We start from the raw sequence: 22,757 nt of genomic DNA, 5'->3' as shown, positions 1-22,757 counted from the left end.
GAATTGCTTTGTGTAGGGGGAAAAAACCCCACCTAAGTGGTGTCAGAAGTGTTGCGAGCACAGCAGTACTGTGAGAGTAAAGGAAACACACACAGAAGGAGAAATGAATTTTTCCTAGACATAGCTCAATAGTTGTTTTTTTCCTAAATACATTTTTATTGATTTCAGAGAGAGGAAGGGAGAGGGAGAGAGAGAAAGAAACACCAATGATGAGAGAGAGTCATTGATCGGCTCCCTCCTGCATGCCCCCTACTGGGGATGGAGCCCACAACCTGGGCATATGCCCTGACTGGGAATCGAACCATGACCTCCTGGTTCACGGGTCGATGCTCAACCACTGAGCCACACCGGTTAGGCATTATAGTTGTTTTTTGTTTGTTTTTTAGAGAGGGATGAAGTGGGGGGAGAGAGAGAGAGGGAGAAAGAGAAACATCAATGTGAGAGAAATACATCAATCGGTTGATTACTGTATGAGCCCTGACCGGGGATGGAATCAGAAACCTACGTATGTGCCCTGACAGGGAATCGAACCCGCAACCTTTTGGTGTACAGGACAGTGCTCCAACCAACCAAGCTACGCAGCCAGGGCTGTTATTTTATTTTTTTAAAGGGAAGGCCACAATGGCACATTTAGTTCCTTGTTTTATTCTTTCATATTCTTTATCCCTCCCTATGTCAACACACTTTGTCAGGTGAGGTTGAATTCTTCCAGCCTTAGGAAGAGTTCACCCCTGAAATACAGGTGAATGTGTGTGTGTGTGTGTGTGCGCGCGTGCAGCTCTGACTTGTTCTGGCCAGTCAAATGATGGCAGGTGCTCAAAAGTTGCACCTAGTATCAGGCTGGCCCAAGACGATGAGCACAGACATGTGGAACCAGTGGTATTCTGAAGCTGGTTCACACTGGCTCATTGTTAAATATTTAGGAATTTTGTAACCCAGTTTTTAACACAGTATTAAAAATCAAATTATGCAAACATACTATTAAATAAATTGTAATTAAAGTAAAAATCATCGATACTCAAAATTCACTGTTTCCATTTGTTTTACCATTTTTTTATTTATTTATTTACATTTTTAATCCTCACCCAAAGACATGCTTATTGATTTTAATGTTTTTTAATAGATTTTAGAGAGAGAGGAAGGGGGAAGGAGAGAGAGAGAGAAACATTGATCGATCATCTGCTACCTGCACATCCCATATTGGGGATCAAGTCTGCAACCTGGGCATGTGCCCTGACCAGGAATTGAACCTGCGACCTCTTGGTGTGTGGGTCAATGCTCAACCACTGAGTCACACTGGCTGTGCATATGTTTATTGATTTTAGAGAGAGAGGAAGGGAGAGAGAGAAACATCGATCGGTTGATTCCCGTACGTGTCCTAACTGGGGATCGAACCCGCAACCTTTTGTTGTAGAGGACAACACTCCAATCAACTTAGCCACCCAGCCAGGGCCATTTTACCATTCTTTTGATGTTACTTATAAATATTGCCAGTATAGTGGAAATAGTATATGCTATGTTCTGAACATGTTCCCCAATCCCTAAATTCTTATATTGAAGCCTAACCCCCAATGCGATGGAGTTAGGAGGTGATTAGGTCATGATGGCAGAGCCCTTGTGAATGGTATTAGTGCCCTTATAAAAGAGACCCCAGAGAGCTCCCTCCCCTTCTACTATATGAGGACACAGAAAGAAGGTGCCTTCTATGAACCAGGAAGCAGCCCTCACCGGACATTGGATTTATTGATGCCTTGAACTTGGACCTCCAGCTTCCAGAACTGTGAGAGATCAATGCCCATGTTTATAAGACACCCAGTCTGTAGTATTTTTGTTACAGCAGCCTGAACAGACTGAGGCAGTCTATAATGACCTGCAACTGCATATTTCTTCCCAACCCTGCATTCAGTGATGTCACAGTGGTAGCTCAAAATCAGCCACAGTGGGTGTATTTACACCATAGAAATTGGCAAAAATGACAAATTAATGTCCCCCTCCCACTATCCAGTTGTTAAACATTTTCCAGTGTACCCTGCATGGAACACACGTGGGCCAACTCAAAACTTGAACCAGTACCAGCTGAGCCAAGGTTAGATCTGCACATGCCCAGCTGAGCCAAGGTTAGATCTGCACATGCTCAGCTGCACATGCCCAGCTGAGAATAGATTATGAGGGTCTAAGCCCCTGAGCTTTGGTGTAGTTTGTTACACAGCATTATCATGACACTTGCTGGCTAAAACACTAGATGTTCCCCTCATTGGACTGAGAGAGCTTCAAAGCAGTGGACCCAAGTGCAGATGAGAGAACCTGTTAGTGGTGTCTGAGTTGTATCCAAAGTAGCTGGGAGTAGGAGAAAAATTTGAGAAGTGGGTTTGAAGATAGCAACTTACCAGCTGTGGGGTTTTGGTTAATTGACCTCACTTCTCTGAGCTTCTTTTGTCAAGAGCAAAAAGAGACAACCCTCATCTATTGTTTTGAGCATCAAAATAGAACACATGTGGGCTACATCATAAGCCTTCAATGAATGCTCCTATATGGTAATGCCTGATCTGACCCCTGTGGAATTCACTTCCATTCACTCCCCTCCTTGCTCACTGTACTCCAAACACACCAGCCTCCTCTCTGTTCTTCCACCATGCTGTTTATTCTAACCTTTCACTTTGTTCTGACATCTGCCTGGACCATTCCCCCCAAACCTTCTGGCTAGAACTTGGTCCTCCGTCCCTGCTTATTGCCAAAGTTGGCTCACAGTGGACACTCATTATGTTGTTTTTGAATGAATGGATGAACAGATAGGTGGGTGGATGGGTAGATGGAGGGAGGGAGGGAAGGATGGATGGATGGATGGATGGATGGATGGATGGATGGATGGATGGATGGATGAGTGGGTAGGTGGAGGGGTCATTTGTAGATGAGGAAACTGATTCAGGGTGGAGCTGGAACTAATCACAGATGTTCAAGTTTTAGGCAAAGTCCCCAAGCTCAGGGCTCCAGGCTAAGATCATTTCAAAAATCCGCCCCTCTTTTTTTTTTTTTAATGTTTTTCTTGATTTTTATAGAGACAGGGAGAGGGAGAGAGATAGAAACATCAATCAGCTGCCTCCTGCACGCCCCCTACTGGGGATGGAGCCTGAAACTGGGGCATGTACCCTGACTGGGAATCGAGCCCAGTAACCTCTTGGTGCATGGGTCAATGCTCAATCCACTGAGCTACACCAGCTGGGCTCCACCCCTCTTTGAGCCTGGCTAGCACTGTCCTCTGCTGGCTGTCCTGGAAGTTGCAGGCAGCCCACTGGCTCTGGGTACTGTAAAAATCCACTTTTGTCACAACCATTCTTTAGTCTTCATCAACCTAACATTTATTAAGCACCTACAGTAAACAAGATGACAGATATCCCTAGATCTGATCATTTGTGTTCAGGGTGGACAAGGTGGTGGAGACTGATAATAAACAAAATGACAAGGTAAAAAATATGATTTGCTAAAAGGTGATACATTTTAAAGAGAAAATTTCAGCAGGAAAAGGAACAGAGTATCGTGGGGCCTTCACTTTTTTTAAAAAAAAAAATATGCTTTTATTGATTTTTAGAGAGAGAGGAAGGGAGAGTGAGAGAGAAACATCCATGAGACATCAATGGGCTGCAGCTGCCTCCTGCATGTTCCCCACTGGGGACTTAGACTGCTACTAGGCATGTGCCCTGACCATGTGCACCAGACAATGCTCAACCAACTGAGCCACACCAGCCAAGGCTTCACTTTTTAAAAAACAGTTTTATTTGGGTATAATTGAGGTATGATAAAATGCACATTTAAATTATAGAACTTGGTAAGTTTTGACATATGCATACCCCATAAAACTATCTGAACAATCAAGATACGGATTTCCATTACCCTCAAAATTCCTTCCCTCCCCAACTCCAGGCCCCAGGCAATCACTGATCTGCTTTCTGTCACTATAGGTTGCATTTTCTAGAGCAGGACCTCCCCCCACTGCAGCGTTACTAACATTGGGTTGGGTCACTCCCTGTGGTGGGACAGCCTAGCCACTGTTGTGAGAGGGCTGTTAAGCAGCATCCCTGGCCCCCATCCACTACACGCCAGGAGCAACCTCAGTCGTGACAACCACAGATGGCTCCAGACACAGCCCAGGGTCCCCTGGGAGCAAGATCACCCACAGTAGAGAAATCCTGAATTAATCCTAGTTCTATCCCATGAATTCAGACTTTTGTTGTATTTTGACCTCAGTACTTACAAAACTGAGTCACCAATAATGACTTGCCTGAGTTCCCAACAGAACTGGGAGCATAACCAGGGTTTTCCTGACTGCAGACCCCTTCACTACACCTCACCCCTCCCCACCTGACCATCCTCTAAACCTGTGCTCTCCAGCACAACCCTCACTAGCCACCATATTCAATGTTTTATTGTAGTAAAATACACATAACATTAAATTTACCATTTTACATGCACAGTTCTGTGGCATTAAGTACATTCACATTATTGTGTAACCATTTCCAGAACTTTATCATCTTCCCAAACTGAAACTCTCCCCATTAAACACTAACCCCCAGCCCCTTCCCCCAGCCCCAGGCACTCACCATCTACTTTCAGGCTCTATGAATCTTACTCCTCTAGGGACCTCATAAAGTAGAATCATGCTGTATCTGTCCTTTGGTGTTTGGCTTATTTCATTGTCCTCAAAGTTCATCCATGGACACTTGGGTTGCTTCCACCTTTCGGCCATTGTGAATCATGCTGTTGTGAACACATGAGTGTGTATCTGTTTGAGTTCTTGCTTACAATTATTTTGGGTATATACACAGCAGTAAGAACTGTTAGGTCATACAGTAACTCTGTGTTTAATTCCTTTAAGAACCACCAGACTGTTTTGCGCAGTGGCTGCACCATTTTCTATTACCATCAGCAGTGAATGAGGATTCCAGTTTCTTCATATCCTTGCCAACTCTTGTTAATTTCTGGTTTGTTGATATATTCCATTTTAAGTAACATTTCAAATACAGTTTTTTCGTCCCACTGGCCACATTTCAAGTGCTCAGTTTATGACAGGGTGGTAGCTGCCATGTTGGAGAGCCAGGTGGAAGATGTGTCCTTCATGGCAGAAAGTTCTATGGGACCATGGCTGCTCTAGACTGCTGAGCTGGGAATTAACATCCCAGTCACTCATCTAGGCACCCACCCACCCTGTCATAAACTTTATTGTGTGCTAAATCCTGATGGTCAGGGATGAAGAAGGACAGAGACCTAGTTCTATTTTGTCAGTGCTCAGGGGAGGGGAAACACAGAGCTCTGTCCCCAACGCCCCTTCATCACAGGACCCCAAGTCCCTTCCCTGATACACTCCCAGGCTCTACCTCTTGCCTCCTTCCACACACACAGAGCAGGACCCAAATCTGCCATGATGCTTGTCACCTCCCTACCTTTATTTTCCTTGCCCCTCACCTCAGAAGGCTCCTCACCCCTGTATATGGTAGCTGCAATAGTTTTAAGGGCAAAACGTGGCAACAATGTATCTTCCATAAATAGGTTAAATAAAAAAATGACAAACAGCAATTAAAACTGAAAACAAGCCCTGGCCAGTGTTGCTCAGTGGTTAGAGCGTCAGCCCGCGCAACAGACGGTCACGGGTTCAATTCCCAGTCAAGGGCATGTACCTCGGTTGCAGGTTACATCCCTGGCCCTGGTCAGGGGCGCATGTGAGAGGCAACCAATTGATTTCTCTCATATCGATGTTTCTCTCTCCCTCTCTCTCTTTCTCCCTCCCTTCCACTCTCTCCAAAAAGCAATGGGAAAAATATCCTCGGGTGAGGATTAAGAAAACAAACAAACAAATGGAAAACAAACTCTGGCCTGTGTGGTTCAGTTGGTTGAGTGTTGTCCCATGCACCAAAAGGCCTCCGGTTCGATTCCCTGTCAGGGCACATGCCCAGGTTGTGGGATCAGTCCCCAGTAGGGGGAGTGCAGGAAGCAGCTGACTGGTTTCTCTCACATTGAAGTTTCTCTTTCTTCTCCCTTCCTCTCTGTCTAAAATCAATAAAAACATTTAAAAAAAAACAACTTGGTGTGTTGCCCTAGCCGGTTTGGCTCAGTAGTTAGAGCGTTGGCCCGTGGACTGAAGGGTCCCAGGTTCAATTCTGGCCAAGGGCATGTACCTGGGTTGCAGGCTCGATCCCTGGCCCTGGTCGGGGCGAGTGCAGGAGGTAACCTATCTCTCTCTCTCTTTCTCTCTACTCTCTCTGAAAAGCAATGGGAAAATGTTTTTATTTATTTTTACAGAGGAAGGGAGAAGGATAGATAGAAACATCGATGAGAGAGAAACATCATCAATCGGCTGTTCCCCCTCTGGAGATCCAGCCTGCAATTCAGGCATGTGCCCTGACCAGGAATCAAACCAGGAGCTCCTGGATCATAGGTTGACGCTGAACTGCTGGGCCACACCGGCTGGGCCATTGATTGATTCTTGTATGTGTCCTGGCCAGGAATCAAACCCACAACCTTGGCACAGGGGGACAATGCTCAAACCAACTGAACTACCTGGTCAGGGCCTCTTATTCCTTTTTTTTTTTTTTTTTTAAATATGTTTTTATTGACTTTAGAGAGAGTGGAAGGGATAGGGAGAGAAACATTGAGGACTGGCTGCCTCCTGCACAACCCATGCCAAGGAATGAGCCTGCAGCCCAGGCATGTGCCCTGACTGGGAATCAAACTGGCAACCTCTTGGTGCATGGGATGACACTCAACCAACTGAGCCACACCATCATTTTCTATTAGTTTTGCTGCCTGTAATCAAACTTCACGTAAATAGAATCATACTGTATACATCCTTTTGTGCCTGGATTATTATGTTCAACATTGTATGGTGTAATGCATCCATTTCGTTCTGTATGTAAGTAATTTGTTCTTTTTAGTTACTGCATAGTATTCCATTGTGTGAATATATCACAAGTTATGTATCCATTTCTGTTGATGGGAATTTGGGTTATTTTGGATTTTGCTAATAAAATTACAGCTACTTTGAACATTCTAGTCCAAGTCTTTGGTGGACATATCACTGAATTCTTGTTGGGAACAGTAGTGGAATTGCTGGGTCACAGGGTTATACATGTTACTTTTAAAGGATATAGCCAGACAGGTGTCCAATATATAGTTTTACATTCCTACCTGAAGTGTAAAAGAGAGCTCCAGTTGTTCCACATCCTTTCAACACTTGATGTCATTAGTCTTTCTAATTTTAGCCATTCTCATAGGGCTACAGTGCTATCATTGTGGTTTAAATTTATATTTCCCTGATGACTAACAAGATGGACCAATATATCCATTGGCCATCCGGATGTCTTCTTTTGTGATGTGCATGTTCGTGTTTTGCCATGCTTTAACTGGATTGTCTTTTTCTTATGATCTGTAAAAATTTTTGTATTGTTCTGCTTGCTTTTCTGTGTTGTTGAGCCATGTTGTGGCTTATAAGTCCATTGTCAGATATATGTATTGCAAATGTCTTATCTGTTTGTGGCTTGCTTATTTACTCTCTGAATAGTGTATCTATTGTGCTGGCACGGAATGTATCTCATTCACTGCTGTGTGTCCTGCACTCATTATCATTCCTGGCACATAGCAGGTCCTCAGTAAATGTTTGTTGAATGAATGAATGAATGCTTTGGAGGTCCTAGTTCTGGGCCATGGTTATACCTGTCTGCCTATATCTCAGGAGTTTTTGAGATGTGCAGGAGACTCAGAATCCGTTCAGCGCAGCGACGGCTTTTCAGGCCCTCAGGTAGGGTCAGCTTGGAATCACAAAAGGCAGAGCTGGATTCTTCTGCGGGAACTTGCCGGAGGAGCTCCACGTGGGCGCCCCGCCCACAGCTGTCACTTAGTAAGGGGGAGGGAGGTTTGTCCTAGGGGGCGTGGCCATTACCCGAAACTAGGAAGTAGGTGCATCTGGGGGGACACTGACCAATGAGAGGGAAGAGTCCTTAGCCGGACTGGGCGTGGCCAAGTGGGCTCAGAGGGCGTTGTCCCCATTTCCATTGGGCGGCCTGGTGTCGTCAGGGAAACGTGTCTCTTCGTGGAAGGTGGGACTTCCGGGGGCGGGCCGTCAGCCGCGGAGCCCTCCGTCAGCTGACCAGCCACCATTTTGTCCGCCATTTGCAAGTGCCGCGGAGCGTGAGGGGAGGGGAGCGCGGTCTGCCCAGCGGATCCCGCCGCCGCCGCCGCCGCTGCCGCCGCCGCCCCGCCCCGGACAGCCGCCGGCCTGGCCTGGCAGCCTGCCCCGCAGCGGCGGCCGGCGGCGCAGCGCTCCGCGGGCGGCAAGAGCGGCCCCCGGGTCCCCGCACGGCACCCGGGCTTGGGCTTCCTGAGGCTCCAGCCCACCGGCGGCCGCCGTGATGGCCCTCAAGATGGTCAAGGGCAGCATCGACCGCATGTTCGACAAGAACCTGCAGGACCTGGTGCGCGGCATCCGCAACCACAAAGAGGAGGAGGTGAGCCAGACGCCGCGCGTGGCCGGCCTGGCTCTGCCCGCGACCCCGACCTGTGGCTCGCCCCAGAGGCCCGGCTCTCGGCTTGAGCCCCGCCTGCCCCCAGCCTGGGCGCCGCACACCCCCTCCCTCCCGGAGTCTCAGTTTACCCCCGGAGGCCGTAGGCAGCCCCAGCCGAGACCCCGACGGCCCCCAAGCCGCGTTCTCGGACACCCCTCCCCGCCCCTTCCGCCTTGGGGGACCTACCACTGGGTGGCCTCCCTCTCGCAGCCTCAGCTTACCCGCTCGGCAATGCGGCCCTTTCCCCCTTCCCGCGGTGACCCCGGAAGAGACTTCGTAGGTCGCCCTGAGCAGCGGCCCCCCTACCTTGAGTTGTGTGTCTGGATCGCCTGTTCAAAATACAGGGGCCCCGGCCGCGCCCCAGACCTCTGGACTCCACGTTGAGGGACTGTCCTGTCTGCGGGCAGCCCCCAGAGAAACCCCTTATGGCATTAGTGTGTGTCCAAGTCGCTCCCTGGGGCCTGGCCCGGAACTGGTTCTTACCTACTGGGCCAGTTTCGGGGGGAGTGGGGTCCTCCCTTCTTAGGGAGAGTGGGGCGTAGGCAGCCGGCGAGCCCGGCAAAAATAAGGAAGCTGTGGGGTCCTGGAATGGCGAAGCCCAAAAGCAAAGGGGAAGGAAAGGTTTTCCAGAAGTAAAATTGTAACCGTGGGCATCATTGCCTTTCTTCCCTCTCCCCCGCCCCCAACCTGTGACCTAAATTTAGGAGGAATGGGGACAGTTAGTGGCCACCAGGCCTCTGGCTCCATGGAAAAGGCCCAAGCAGGTTCTTACACAATGGGACATTAAAGAAAGTGCCTGCTTTTCTCGCTAGAGAAAGAGGCTGCCCTGAGGAGAGCAGCTGTTTGAAATTGTGCAGGTGCCACTACCAGATGCTAACTGGCCCTCCAAACAATGGCGCCCAGGAAGTCTGCATTACAGAATAGAAAAGGTGCAAGGAAGTTGAATTTGCTGGGAGTCCGTTGCGCCCTCAGCCCTGGTCCCTCTGCTGGGAGCCTGAGTTTCTGCCTCTGTGACACTTTTTCAGAATAGGTGTGATCTCACCGAAATGTGATTAGTTTATTTTCGTCAATTTCCATAACTTTTCCTGGGTTTTGAATCTTGTTGGAAAGCTTTCCCTAATGGCAATAGTTACAAATGTGTAGCTAACTCTTATCCTGATCTTTCCTTTGGAGTCGAAAGAGTAGCTGATTGTCCTTCATTGTTGAGCAGTGGCTAAGCAAATTTGATTTGCACCCATAGATTTCTTTTTTTTGTACTGGTTTACACCTCTGTTCAGTGGATGTCATTGTGCAGCCTGTTTGGGATTCTGAGGACAGGCCATGGTGTCTTTCAGGAAGAGAAACACACACTCCAGTTAGGGCATCTGGTTTTTTAGGAGAGTGTGTCCATCATCACTGGGCAGTACCCTGACCCTTGGTTTCTTCATTCAGAATTGGTGGGAATTAATAGCGCCTTCCTTACAGTCTTGGGACCCATTAAACAGGTGTGGATGGTGGGTGGAAGCATTTTTTAAATAGCACAGGACCAGGCTGGTGCTCGAAGTCCTCAAACGTCACAGGTATCCCAGTGCGCTGTGCCCTTGGCCTGTTGGCGATTCCTGGCAGGATGTGGCATCAGGGTGTTGTGGTATTGTCATCAGAAGATCCTTGTGATCTCAAGGTGTCAGTTCTGACTCCAGACATTTTTCTTTGTCTCTGGAGGAGCACAGCCCATGACTGCTGAGTTACTCTCTTAGTTCCCCCACTCTCTAAAATAGGCCCTTCCCTACCACTCCACCACACCCCAACTGAGACTTCTGGCAATGTGCTTTTTCTGCAGCAGTAATAGTCCTCCCCCCTCAACTTACTTTTTATAATAGATTTTAGCATAAAACTTCTGTGCGGCATCATAGAAATGAAGTTTAGTAGTAACTTCAAAAGCTGTGTGGAAAGGCAGGGCGAGTTAGTGGAGCTTCTATGAAGTTTAGGAGATCTGAGTCCACATTCTTGGGCCTGTTTAACTGGGTGGCCTGGGGAGAGCCCCTGACCTTTTTCTCATCCTTAAAGTGGGGGCAGCCTCCACCTCCCCTCCTTGCCGGTGCTTATAAGGATGCAGTAATGTAATGCAGGCTTTTGTGAGCACCAGGGCACCCCATGAAGTCCTCTACCTGACTATTTCCAGTCCTCGGCCTGTAACCCTTTAGTGGGTTATGAATTCAATTTAATGGGTTACGTTTAAAAAAAGGAGAAGAAACTAGAAAATCCTAGACTTTGTGTGCATAGAATAACTGTTGTTTCTTGAAACTTATTTCGGTTTATGATACTAAGTGTGTATATGTGTGCGTGTATTGGGTTACCATAGAAAACATTTTTCTTAAAATGAACCCCAGAAGTTTGAAAAATAGTGGTCCGATTTACACATTTCTGGAGTGCTTGAATTTATTGTCTTTAAGATACAGCGAGGATAATGTTGGTAGGTAGGGGGAATCCACTTGTGAATGTCCTTGCTTCTAAAAGTTGGATATGACTAAGAAAAAACTCAATTGACCTCATGCTTTGTTTTCATGGATATCTTTCATATTTGGGGGGAAACTTTTTCTTTTAGTCTTTATAAAATTATACCATAACTTTTAAAAATAAGCTCAGCATTTTTTGTTTTGTTTTTTAATATGTTTTTATTGATTTCAGAGAGAGGAAGGGAGAGGGAGGGAGAGAGAGAAACATCAATGATGAGAGAATCATGAATCAACTGCCTCCTGCACACCCTCTGCTGGGGATCAAGCCTGAAACCCTTGCATGTTCCCTCACTGGGAATCGAACCATGACTTCCAGGTTCATGGGTAGATGCTCAACCACTGAGCCACACTGGCCAGGCAAGCTCAGTGTTTATTAAGTAAAAGGGGACATCTCTCCCTGTAAATCAGTTGGTGTCTGTACTTTGAGGTTTTTTTCTGCCCAGAAATTGTGGGTGATTCTGCGTGTAGGTTAACATTCTGTTGTGACTTGCCTGTGAGTGTAGCAGTCTCACTGACAGCTTTCTATGAGAGGGTAGGAAGACTCTCCCATCAATTTATTTAGCTAGTAACCCCTTGGATGGGTACTTAAGTGGTTCCATTTGTTTGCTGTTTGGGGCTGCAGTTCATTCTGTTGGGCACAAGTTCTGCATATACCTTTTAGTATTTTGGATAGAACAGGTTCTGGGAAGCGTTGTGTTCTGCTTCACTGCCTGGAGATGAGTACCCAGTGACTGGCCATCCTCCCTTTGCTGTTTTTTGGGGGTATTTTTAGAGGGGGGGGGAGGAAGGGAGAGAGAAACATCGATTTGTTGTTCCACTTATTTGTATATTCATTGGTTGCTTCTTGTATGTGCCCTGACTGGAGATCGAACCCGAATCCTTTGCATATTGGGACGATTCTCTAACCAACTGAGCCACCTGGCCAGAGCTTGCCTTTGCTTTTGTATTCAGTCTAGACCTGTCTCCTGGAAGCTCCCTGTATTTCCCAAGTCTCCCAAGGCCTCCCTCTGTGCCCCTTGGTAGCCCAAGAGCTGGCATCTCTAAGACCTCAGCTACTGAGCTTAATTGACTAGGGACCCGGCTTCCCAGCTTTGAAGTCCATCACATTGTGTTCCAGGGGCCATGCTGCCACTCCCAGCTGGTGACTGTGCACAGAGCCACCTAGGCAGATGACTGGCCTTGCTGACGTTTCCTAAGCTGCTTCCATCCAGCCTTCCTTCCCTGGCCCTTCACTCAGGGCTAGATTCACACAGCCCATTCCCTTCCCTCTCGTTTCTTCTCATAGAAGTTGTCCCCAACAATATTCGGGCACATTTAACCCCATCTTGGCGTCAGCTACTACTGGGGGGCCCTGGATTTCTGCCTACGTTTACCAACCTGACTTCCTGTCACCAACTTTTGAAGCCCACACTGGCCCTGGAGCCTCCCCTGAGGAATTCCTCTCCTTTTGCCTCCTGAAGCTGATGTTGCCTGTTGTTCAGGGCCCTGAGGTTGGGACTGGCACTTTGGACTGGCTTGGCCCTCTAGGTGGGCTGCCTGTGCCCACAAGGATGAGGATGGGCCTCCTTTCTCTGAGGCCCAGGCATCTGTGCTGCTGCTGCTCTGTCCCTGTGTGGGGCTGGCCTCTCCATCCCCTGGTCACTCTGCTTTAGTCATGGAGGCTGTGGTCTCCTGCCTCCAGGTCTTGGTCTCCCCACAGGCCCTTGGTGATCTGATTAGTCAGCTAAATAATGGCCCCCATCCTAGTTCCAGGACCTATGGACGTGTCACCTCACATGTCACCTACCTTTGCAGGTAGGATTAAGTCAAGGCTCCTGAGATGGGGAAGGACCCTGGGTGATCACAAGGGCCCTTATAAGGGGGTGGCAGGAGGGTCAGAGGCAGATGAGGCTATGCTGCTGGCTGTGAAGATGGAGGAAGGAGCCAAATATGCAGCTCCTCTAGAAGCTGGAAAAGGCTGGAATATTCTCTCTGGAGCCTCTGGAAGGACCAGCTCTGTCATACCTATCTTGTTACAGCAGCTACAGGAGACTTATACTGACTAGCCTGCTGGCCTTTGAGTCTCGCCTCCTTCCCCCAGTCAGCTCCTCACAGCCACTGCTCCTTCAGCCTAAGCCCCTGAAGTGTTGCAGTCGCACACTCGCTGCTCCACACCCCCTCATCACTCTGAACCACATCAGCCTCCAACTTCCCTTCTGCCACCATGTTGCTCACTATCTACCTTGAACAACACCAGCCCTGGGTTGGCCCGTCGTGTGTTCTGTCCCCACTTGTGCTGGAAAAGTCCATCATCCCTCAAGTTGTGCAGTAAGTCATGGGATGTAATTACAGCATAGGGAATAGAGTCAGTAACATCATAATAACTATGTATGGTGACAAATGTTAACTAGACTTACAGGGTGATCACTTTGTAAGGTATGTAAGTGTTGAATCACTATGTTGTACACCTGAAACTAATGTAATACTGTATGTCAGTTATAATTAAAAATAAATTCAGAATAATAACCAAAAAAAACCCCACACGACAATTCTAAATTTGGAAAAAAAGTCCCATCGCACAGATAGGGCCTCTTCACAGAGATGCACTCCAGAACTTACCCTGAGCACCACTGGGGACCTTTTGGTGGAGTCTTCCTGTTTCACACAAGGGCCCCCTCAGTCTTCAGCACACTCCTCAAACTACCCACCCCTTTACCAATGCACTTTCCTTGTTTCCTCGAGAGCATGGGAGCCATTTGTGACTCTTCATATTGCTGCTGCTCCCCCAAACCTATGGGTCCCTTTGTCCTCCCACTCTGTGTCCTGGCTCTAGGGCAGTGATTCTCACTGGGTGCTTCTGCCCTTGGGGACATTGGGCGATGTTGGGAATGTAGTTTTTGAGCTTGTCAGCAACTTGCAATCCACTGTGGGGCTTTGTAAAAACAGACTCTCTGGGTCTAGACCTGAGAGATCCTGACCATTCATTCATGGAGGGCCCTGGAGCCTGGATCTTTTAAAAAGTGCCCCAGGGAACTTTGCCAAGCAGCCAGGGTTGAAATGGCTATTTTATTACAGCCCTGGGGTGTTCATCTAAGAAGGATGTTTGTATCCTGTGTTCCAAATTAAATTCTGTCACAATGAAAACAATGCTGATTTGCCCTGTGGTGAAGTGTGAATTGAGGGACAGGCTGAGGTGTTGGAGAACTGTAACCGTGCTTGCACCTCTGGTTTCTTCTAAAAATATGTCAGTGATATATAGCCATTTATTTTATACTTTAAAATGTTTCTAATTTATGTTATTAACATAATTTTCTGGATCTAGATTATGTTTACATACCCTGACCAATTTTTTTTCTTCTTGTTAAAAAGAGAATAATATTCTTTCTGTCCGCAATGCTGTATGGAAATAAAAGTTTAATATAATCACTCTTCCCACGTTCTTCACTTTAACTTCACATAACTATTTTAGATCAATGTTTAGCACTCTTACGTGAGTTTAAAACAGATTATTTTCCATATTTTATAACCCTTTCCTACGTTTTCCTGTGTGGAGGAACCATGATCCTGCATACCTGTTTTATATTTGAATGTCAGCTACTTTCTATGGGTCTCATTTATCTTCCTTATGAGTGTTCTGAGGTGCAGGGATGGATGTCATTGGGCTCTGTTCTGCCTTCACTTCTGAGGGATAGAATCGTGGGTAGAGAATTCTGGGTCAGCAGTGTTTTCTAGTGTCTTGTGGTTTCCATTGTTTCTGACAATAAATTGGCAGAAACTTATCGTCTGTATGTACCATGTCATTTTCCTCTGGCTGCTTTTAAAATTTTCTCTTTATCTTCAGTTTTTGGCAGTTTGACCATGATGTGTCTGGGTGTGGTTTTCTGTTTCCTGTCTGGGATGCTGAGCTTCTTGAACCTGTACATTTATGTCTTTCAACAAATTTAAGAAAGTTTCAGCCATTATTTCTTTCAAATATTTTCTCTGTTTCATCCTTTCCATTCCTGTGACCCCAGTTATCCATATGTTATACCTCTTGACATTGTCCCATAGTCCCTGAGGCTCTGTTCATCTTCCTCCCCCAAACTTTTTTCTCCTTTAGGCTGGGTAACTTCTGTGGTTCCACCTTTATATTTGCTTACTCTTTCCATGTCCGGTTTGCTGTTCAGCATCTCTCCACAAAGAAGTTATAAAAATATTTGTCAATACAGTAAAATCCTGGAATGAAAAATTCAAAAGTTATAAATTATGCTACATCTGTGATTCACAAATAACAAGATTCTACAAGTTAGAATTTCTGAATGATTTTGATAGAAATTTATTAAGAAGAACCAGAACATCAAACTTGAAAAGATTTTTAATTTTCACCCTGATTTTTTGAAAAGCTATAATTTGTTGACAGGCACAGTCCACATAGGCACTTGCTGCTGCCACTAATGAAATTAATCTAAAAGACAGATTTGTATGCTAGACATGCCAAGCTCTTCCATGCAACTGACTGAAGTGCTCTTCTCTTATTTTTTTCCTTACGTGTTAAATAGAAGTAAATATACATGTGATAAGAAATTTTAATGGTACAGGAGGGTCTAAAATAATAAGCAAATATCAGCAAACATCATGTCTTCAAAATCACTAAGAAGTCATATGAATAATTTACAAGCTGAAGTCAATCTTGGAGTCTCTATCTGAAAATAATTCTCAGGCCTCTGGAACCATGTTGATATTCTTACATATTAACCTCTGTTGCAGGGGAAAGCCATTGCAGTCTGCTGCTCCTTAAAAATACCAATTACAAAAGCAACATGCTACTCAGAGAGTGCCAGTCCAGACAGCACCTCAGGTTTTGTGGATCTGGTCCCGGCTCCAGATAGGGTCCCTGGTATCATCCAAGGGCAGGTGGCAGCTCAGCCAAGCCCTTCCTAAATGCATCAGATCCCCCTGGCCAGCTGCACATCCTTCAGGAAGAGAGTAACACAGCCAGCATGTAGGAGAGGAGATAGGCATCCTCAAAGAGGTGTATTAGAAATGCTGCTGCTGCCTCTTGTAGGGCCAAAAGGGCCTGGGATTGCCAATTAAAGTCCACACCATGTATTAACACATTTCTTTTGCCAGGCGGCTGAAGGGGTTCTTCCTTAACATTAGGTACATGCTCTTCTGAAGATTTCCAGTCTCCTTTAGAACCAACCAGACGTCTCTGGTGACCAGCTCAAAGAAAGGAAGTGCCTAAGGAGGCGCCCCTTCAGTGAGGGGATGGTCTTATGGTGCGCCTCCTTGGGGTTTTGGGCTTCTAGCTCTGGTAGTGCTGGTCCATGGCTGACACAGGGTCTTGGCCCCACAGTTCTTTCTCTGCCTTCTGGCTTCTCGGGTGAAGGATGGTGTCCGGAGGAGGTCTAGGAGCACCCCAGCCATGTGTGCCCTCATGGTAGGTCCCTCTACAACAGAGCTGCCTTGGGTTCAAATGGCCCACCCATTTGGTTATTTTCTGTCACTTTCTCTGCTGAGATTTCCTCTTTTTATTCATTGTGAGTACATTTTTATTGTGTTCCGTAAGAGTGTGGTTACAGTTGCTGAATTGAAATCTTTGTTAATTTCAACATCTGGGTTTTCTCAGGGCCAGTCTTCATTGATTCTTTTCTCCTTGAGTTTTCCTGTTTCTTATTTTTGAATAATTTTGGATTGTATCCTGGACATTGGGAATGGGACATTGGAGAAACTGGATTCTGTTATGTTCTCTGAGGAGTATTGATTCTGTGGGGAAGGGGGCTTATTTAGTGGGCATTTAATTTGTCTGGGCTGAAACTCCAACGCTTTCCTCTCTTATAGGGTACAAGGCCTGTGAAATGTTCATTTTTTTAGCTTTGGCTGGGTTGTGTGGAATGGGCCTATGTATGCGTAGTTCTGGGGTTGGCCAGAGATTTGGGCGGACTTTGTATTTAGAATATGAGAACCAACTCCATCTCTCTCTTCTCTGGGATTTCCCTCCTCACTTTTCAGTGGCCATGTCCACCCCAGACTCTGCTCTGGTTCTTGAAGCCAGTTGGACGCAGGCCTCCTCTCTCGATCTTAGCTTCTCTGCATGGCACTTAAGATAAAAGCTACGAAGAACAGGACATTCCCCAGTGCTTTTGCTTGTTCTCCAGTGTGTTAGGATAGTAGTTGTTAAACTGTATTTGTAGGGGGCTTGGTCTGATGGGAATGACTCAGACGTTCCCTAAAGTGGACCCTGCCCGACCCTCCTGAAAGCTGCCTTAGACAGGTGGACCACATTGTGTATCATCAGCCGGTGAATATTTGGGTTGTTTCTGCTTTGGGGCTGTCACAAGTTGTTGATTCTGGTGCCATTGTGTTTGAGCACCTGTTGTCAGTGTTCTCAGGGTCCACCTGGGAGCGGGTGCTGTGTCACCCTTTTGAGGAGCTGCACTGTCTTCATTCACACACACACACACACACACACACACACACACACACACACACCGCCCCCCCCCCCCATCCACTATGATGGTCAATTTCTCCAACACTTGTGATTGTCTTCTTGTTCTTTCCCTTTTAAATCATTAATAGTTGCGATCCAGGGAGCAGGAAGGGGTCATTCCTGTGCAGAAACAGGAGCTGAGGTCCCCTGAGCAGGATTTAGTAATCTGAAACCTGTTGGAAGGATATGGTGACTGTTGTTCCATTGTACAAACTCTTTGATCATAAAAAATTCATAAAATATTCTGTGGTAGAGGGCACTTGAACAGTTCTTTTCCCTGTGAGACTGCTGGGCGGCTAAGGGTGTCAGGGCGTGTGGTTCAGGGTGGCATGTGAATGGCAGGTGTTGCTGGGGGTTGCCCTTGAAGAGCTAAGACTGGAGCACTTGAGGTGGCGTGCAGGGCACTTGGAGGAGGAGCCCACTGTCTGCTATTGCTTTTCTTGCTTGCTGCCCTGGTCTCTGGGAGGCAGGTTCTCTAGGTGACACAGCGGGAGGACATGGAATCCTGCTGCCAGCTCTTGGACAGCTGTTGTTGCTATTGGTCAAATAACTGGCAGGGGCTCCTCATGCTTCATGGAGTGCTGAACAGGCTCACTCTGAGCCCCATGGTGACTGCTCCTTTCCTCGCAGCAGGTTTCTGTTCTGTTTGGAGCTGCCATGGTGCATCTCCTGGAGGGTGATAGGAACCTTGCACCCTGCTGCTCCCAGCGGGCACCATCAGTTGCTCTGGACCTCGTGGATTGGTATTGCTTCAGGTCTAACCGTTTTGAATGGTGTTTTAGGAGATTTGCTGAGTTAGCCAGTAAACCCAAGGGAATTGAAAACATACGTGCACCATAACACCTGTACACAAATGATCATAGCAGCACTATTCACAAGAGCCAAAAAGTGAGAAAGATCCAAGTGTCCACAGGGGAATGGATAGACACAGTGTGATCTATATGCACAGGGTGTTCATCCACTGGGGAGTGGACAAACACAATGGCATCTGTATGCACATGGTGGAACCTGAACAAAGCACTGGTGCTTGCTGAAGCTTAGATGATCCTTAACATCATGCTCAGAGAGAGGCAAAGGGAGCCACAGACAGAGATACTTAGCTAAGCTTGTGCTGCTTTAGCAGAGGCTGCCTGGGTAATATGCACAGAGAAAGGGGAATGGGGAGTTTGGCATGGAGGAGCTGGCTGGATGTGGTTGGTGCCTGGTGCCCTGGGAGCAACAGGAAGGCTGGGGCCCCAAGGCAGGAGGGGCTTCTAACAGCTAATCTTCCCCTAGCCCTCCCCCAGCCTGACTTCTTATCTATACCTCCATGCCTGATCACAGCCCCAACACAATCTGGCCTGCCTGTGCTTTGTGTGCCTTGACATTGTTCCTGGGCAGCCACAGGGCCTGGCACTTCCTCCCCCTCACCAACCACTCTTGTTCCATCTCTATTCCCCTGACCCTTCCTGCCCTCAGGAGGAGGATGGTGATGAAATCACAGGCATCTTTTTTTAAAAATAGATTTTAGAGAGAGAAGGCAAGGAGAGAGAGAAACATCCATGTAAGAGAGATGCATTCCCCCTGCATGCATCCGGCCCTGGGGATCAGACCTACAACCTAGGTATGTGGCCTGACCGGGAATCAAACCAGCAATCTTCCAGTGCATGGGATGCCACTCCAGTCAACTGAGCCACACCAGCCAGAGCAAAATCACAGGCATCCTATCACATTGAATGGCTTTTTATTTTATTTATTTATTTTGAAATGGCTTTTTAAGCCCTGCCCGGGTAGCTCAGTTGGTTAGAGCATCATCCTGATACACCAGGGTTGCGGGTTCAATGTCCGGTCAGGGCACATACAAGTAGCAACCAATGAATTAATAAATGGAAGGGGCCAGAGTAGGGTGGAAGGGGTCAATGGAGGGAAAAGGGGACACATCTGTAATACTTTCAACAATAAAGTAAAAAAGAAAAAAATAAACAAATTGATGTTCCCCCCCCCCACCCCTCTAAAATTTAAAAAAAAATTTTAAAGGCCACTCAGAGTGGCTCAGTTGGTTGAGTATCATTCTGTGTACCTTTTATCCAAAGGTTGCCAGTTCAATTCCGAGTCAAGGCACATGCCTAGGTTGCAGTTTCGATCCCTCGTCAGGGAACATACAGAAGGCAACTAAACAATCTTTCTCTTTCCCCCTCTCTCTAAGCATGTCCTCAGGTGAGGATTAAAAAAAAATATTTATTTATTTATTTGTTTGTTTATTTGTTTATTTTATTTATTTATGAAATGGCTTTCCCAGTAGCATGGCTCAGCAGTTGCGCATCGACCTATGATCCAGGAGATCCCCGTCAGGGCACATGCCTGGGCTGTGGGCTCAATCCCCAGCAGGGGGCGTGCAGGAGGCAGCCGATCAATAACTCACTCTCATCGTTGGTGTTTCTCTCTCTCCCTCTCCCTTTGTCTCTCTGAAATCAATAAAGATATATTTTTAAAAATAAAAAAGAAATGGCTTTTTAAATGACAGCATTATTAGATGTGGAATTCAGTGGTTTTTAGCATATCACAATTGTGCCACTATCATGCAGTCAGTTTTAGGACATTTATTCCATCGCCCCAAAAAGCAACAACTCCCCATCAGCAATCGCCCCTTCTAACTCCCCAGCCCCTGACAACCACAAATCCACTTACTGTCTCTCTGGATTTGCCTGCTCTGGATTTTTCACATAAATGAAATCAAATACTATGTGGCTTTTTGTTTTGGGTCTGCATTTCTGAAATAATTATTAACTGTTTTAGCCAGGCACTCATAATTTCTCAAATTTTTTTTTCCTTTTAGGCAAAGTATATCTCTCAGTGTATTGATGAAATTAAGCAAGAACTGAAGCAGGACAACATCGCAGTCAAAGCAAATGCCGTCTGCAAGCTGACGTATGTGAGTGCTCAGGCGGCGCTTCCACACAGTGCCCTTGTCCAACACCCCTGGTGCTGTTATCAACTCCAGCATCAACCCATCCATCCCCCCATCTGTCTGTCCATTTGTCTGTCCGTCCATGTTTCTGTCTGCCCATCCATCCTGCCATCGGTCCATCGTTTGTCCAACTGCCAAACTGATGCCATCAGCTCCAGGCACTAGCCTTGGGCATGCAGGGCTAATTCTTAAGAGTCAAGGGAGAGGTGAGCAATGATTATCAGGTGGCACAGAGCATGGTGGAGCCCCTAACCCAACTGGCCTAGCTCCCCTTCGAGCTTTGCTGAGGAGCCTGGTGGGTGGAGCTCTGAACTGTCCTGGGTGGGTTCTCTGCAGTGTTCCTTGTCTGGCTGCATTCCCTGCTTGGTGTGGGAGCCTGGGACACACAACCCCCCTCCTGTCCTCTTTCCTGGTCAGAGAAGGGAGACTTGGGGTTTGCAGGGGTTGGGGGTCCCATCGCATTGTAGGTTCCATGAATATCATTGTAGGGAATTTTAACCAGTACACAAGATGCTAGGATTTCAGCTGTAGACGTTTATCATCCTGTAGTGTTTGTTCCTAACCTGTCCCTGTAGTCTTCATCGTGAAGACTAACTGGTCAGAAAAGATTAAATGCCCAGGATTGTATGTTGGGTAAGCGTGCGTGTTCAGCGTGCGAGTGGCATGTCCTTCCTCAAGCTGGGATGCTGGATGTTAGGGCTTAGGCTTGTGAGTCACTGTTTCTCCCTCCCAACAGTTGCAAATGTTGGGATATGACATCAGCTGGGCTGCCTTTAACATCATAGAAGTAATGAGTGCCTCCAAGTTCACGTTCAAGGTGAGCTTGCTTTGGGGATGGGGCAAAGTGGATCCCTGGTGGAGGAGAGGGGTCCCCTGGGCATCCCTGTGGTCCATCCTATGGCCAGAGGTTATACTGTGAAAAAACAAAATAACAAAATAATGACCTGTTCCAGTCAAACCAACCATCAAACATCACACCTCCAGTTTTTGTCAAATTATTTATCAACACTATTTACATAATACTTTTCTTTCTATTTTAAATGACGTCAGTGAAATTATGGGTTTATAGGATTGATTATATATGTCTAATTACAGATTAAAATGAATTCATAACTCTTCAAAAACAAACACTCTGATTACGTGACCCAGAGGCCACCACTCGTCACTTTGTCCTGTGTCTCAGTTGTCATCTGAGGGATACTACTCCTAAGCAATTTGGGACACTGCTTTTTCTTCTCACTTGATATTATAATAAACATATCTGCTGTTTTAGTACATATTCTGAAAAACAGTTTTCCACACCCTGGCCCATTTGTGGCTAGTCTGGAATTTTCTTGGTTTGGCCCAGTTTTCAATAAGAATGCACACTGACCAGGCAGTTGGGGCTGTTTCCAGCCCTGGGGACCTGAGCAGCTGCCTGTGGGTCTCTGCTGTGATCAAGCCCAGGCTCCCTCTAAAGGACATGGTCATCCTGTCTACTGGTTACACTTGAAACGAAATGCCGCATTTGCCGAAATTGAGGCAGTGCTCTGCACGTGTCTTAAAGCATCATATACATGTGTGACTAGGTAGCCTCATCAGCCTGGCAGGGAGATTTGAATCCTAAGAAAACCAGCGCTTACTGCATTAGATCATAAAAGCAGTTCTTGGCTGACAAGTGAAAAGGTAGCATTAGTAACAGGACTCCATGGCTTGGCAAACCTTAAAGGAACATCGTATTTCAAAGAGCATACACTCCTCCTGGACTTTTAAAGACCCCCAGCTTGGTTTCTGAGTGACTTCCCTGTGCCCACTCACCTGTGGGGCTGCTTGGTGCCAAGATCAGGAGTAGGGCTGGGAGCTTCCGGGAATACTGCATGGTCCCCTGTCTCACCTCTGACGCCTTTTGTTAAACAACAGCGCATTGGCTACCTTGCTGCTTCCCAGTGCTTTCACGAAGGGACTGATGTCATCATGCTGACTACAAACCAGATTCGCAAGGTAGGCTGCCCTTCCTGTAGGCCCCATGGTCTCCTTGGCCCCCTGGCTGGGTTCCTTTGGGCCCTATGTGAAGGTCTATTCTCCACACAGTTTTTTCTGTCACATGTGAATGGAAGGCACTAATTTCAGCAAGATCTCACTGGCATAGTTCTCTTATCCAGCAGTCTTCTGCCCTTGGTCATGTCATTCCACATGACAGAGCAGGCTTGCTGGACTACCCTCTTCTCCCTTTTATTTCTTGGCATTGGAGGGCTGCTATCACAGCCACTCTTCTCTCCAGTCCTGTCCCTCTTGCAGGAGTGCCTGTTGAGGTTATGTGCCCTTCTCAGTATGCTGGT

At 46.9% G+C, this 22,757-nt stretch overlaps 1 protein-coding gene across 2 annotated transcripts in view; it reads left to right on the top strand.

The window, feature by feature from the left end:
• Positions 1-8,148: 8,148 nt before the first annotated feature.
• Positions 8,149-22,757, top strand: part of AP3D1 (adaptor related protein complex 3 subunit delta 1) — a 38,891-nt gene continuing 24,282 nt past the window's right edge. The window contains exons 1-4 of one of the 2 annotated variants that reach the window (XM_081136325.1): positions 8,149-8,492; positions 20,308-20,403; positions 21,176-21,256; positions 22,339-22,419. In XM_081136325.1, the coding sequence (XP_080992451.1) occupies positions 8,397-8,492; positions 20,308-20,403; positions 21,176-21,256; positions 22,339-22,419 (354 nt within the window). In that variant the 5' untranslated portion in view covers positions 8,149-8,396. The remainder of the gene's footprint in view (positions 8,493-20,307; positions 20,404-21,175; positions 21,257-22,338; positions 22,420-22,757) is intronic. The other variant, XM_081136324.1, reaches the window with a different exon arrangement.

Source organism: Miniopterus schreibersii (genome assembly GCF_964146895.1).
Source record: "Miniopterus schreibersii genome assembly, chromosome: 4".
NCBI classification, from domain to species: Eukaryota; Metazoa; Chordata; class Mammalia; order Chiroptera; family Miniopteridae; genus Miniopterus; species Miniopterus schreibersii.
The sequence above is the reverse complement of the archived record's forward strand: the minus strand, read 5'-3'. Positions and strand labels throughout refer to the sequence as shown.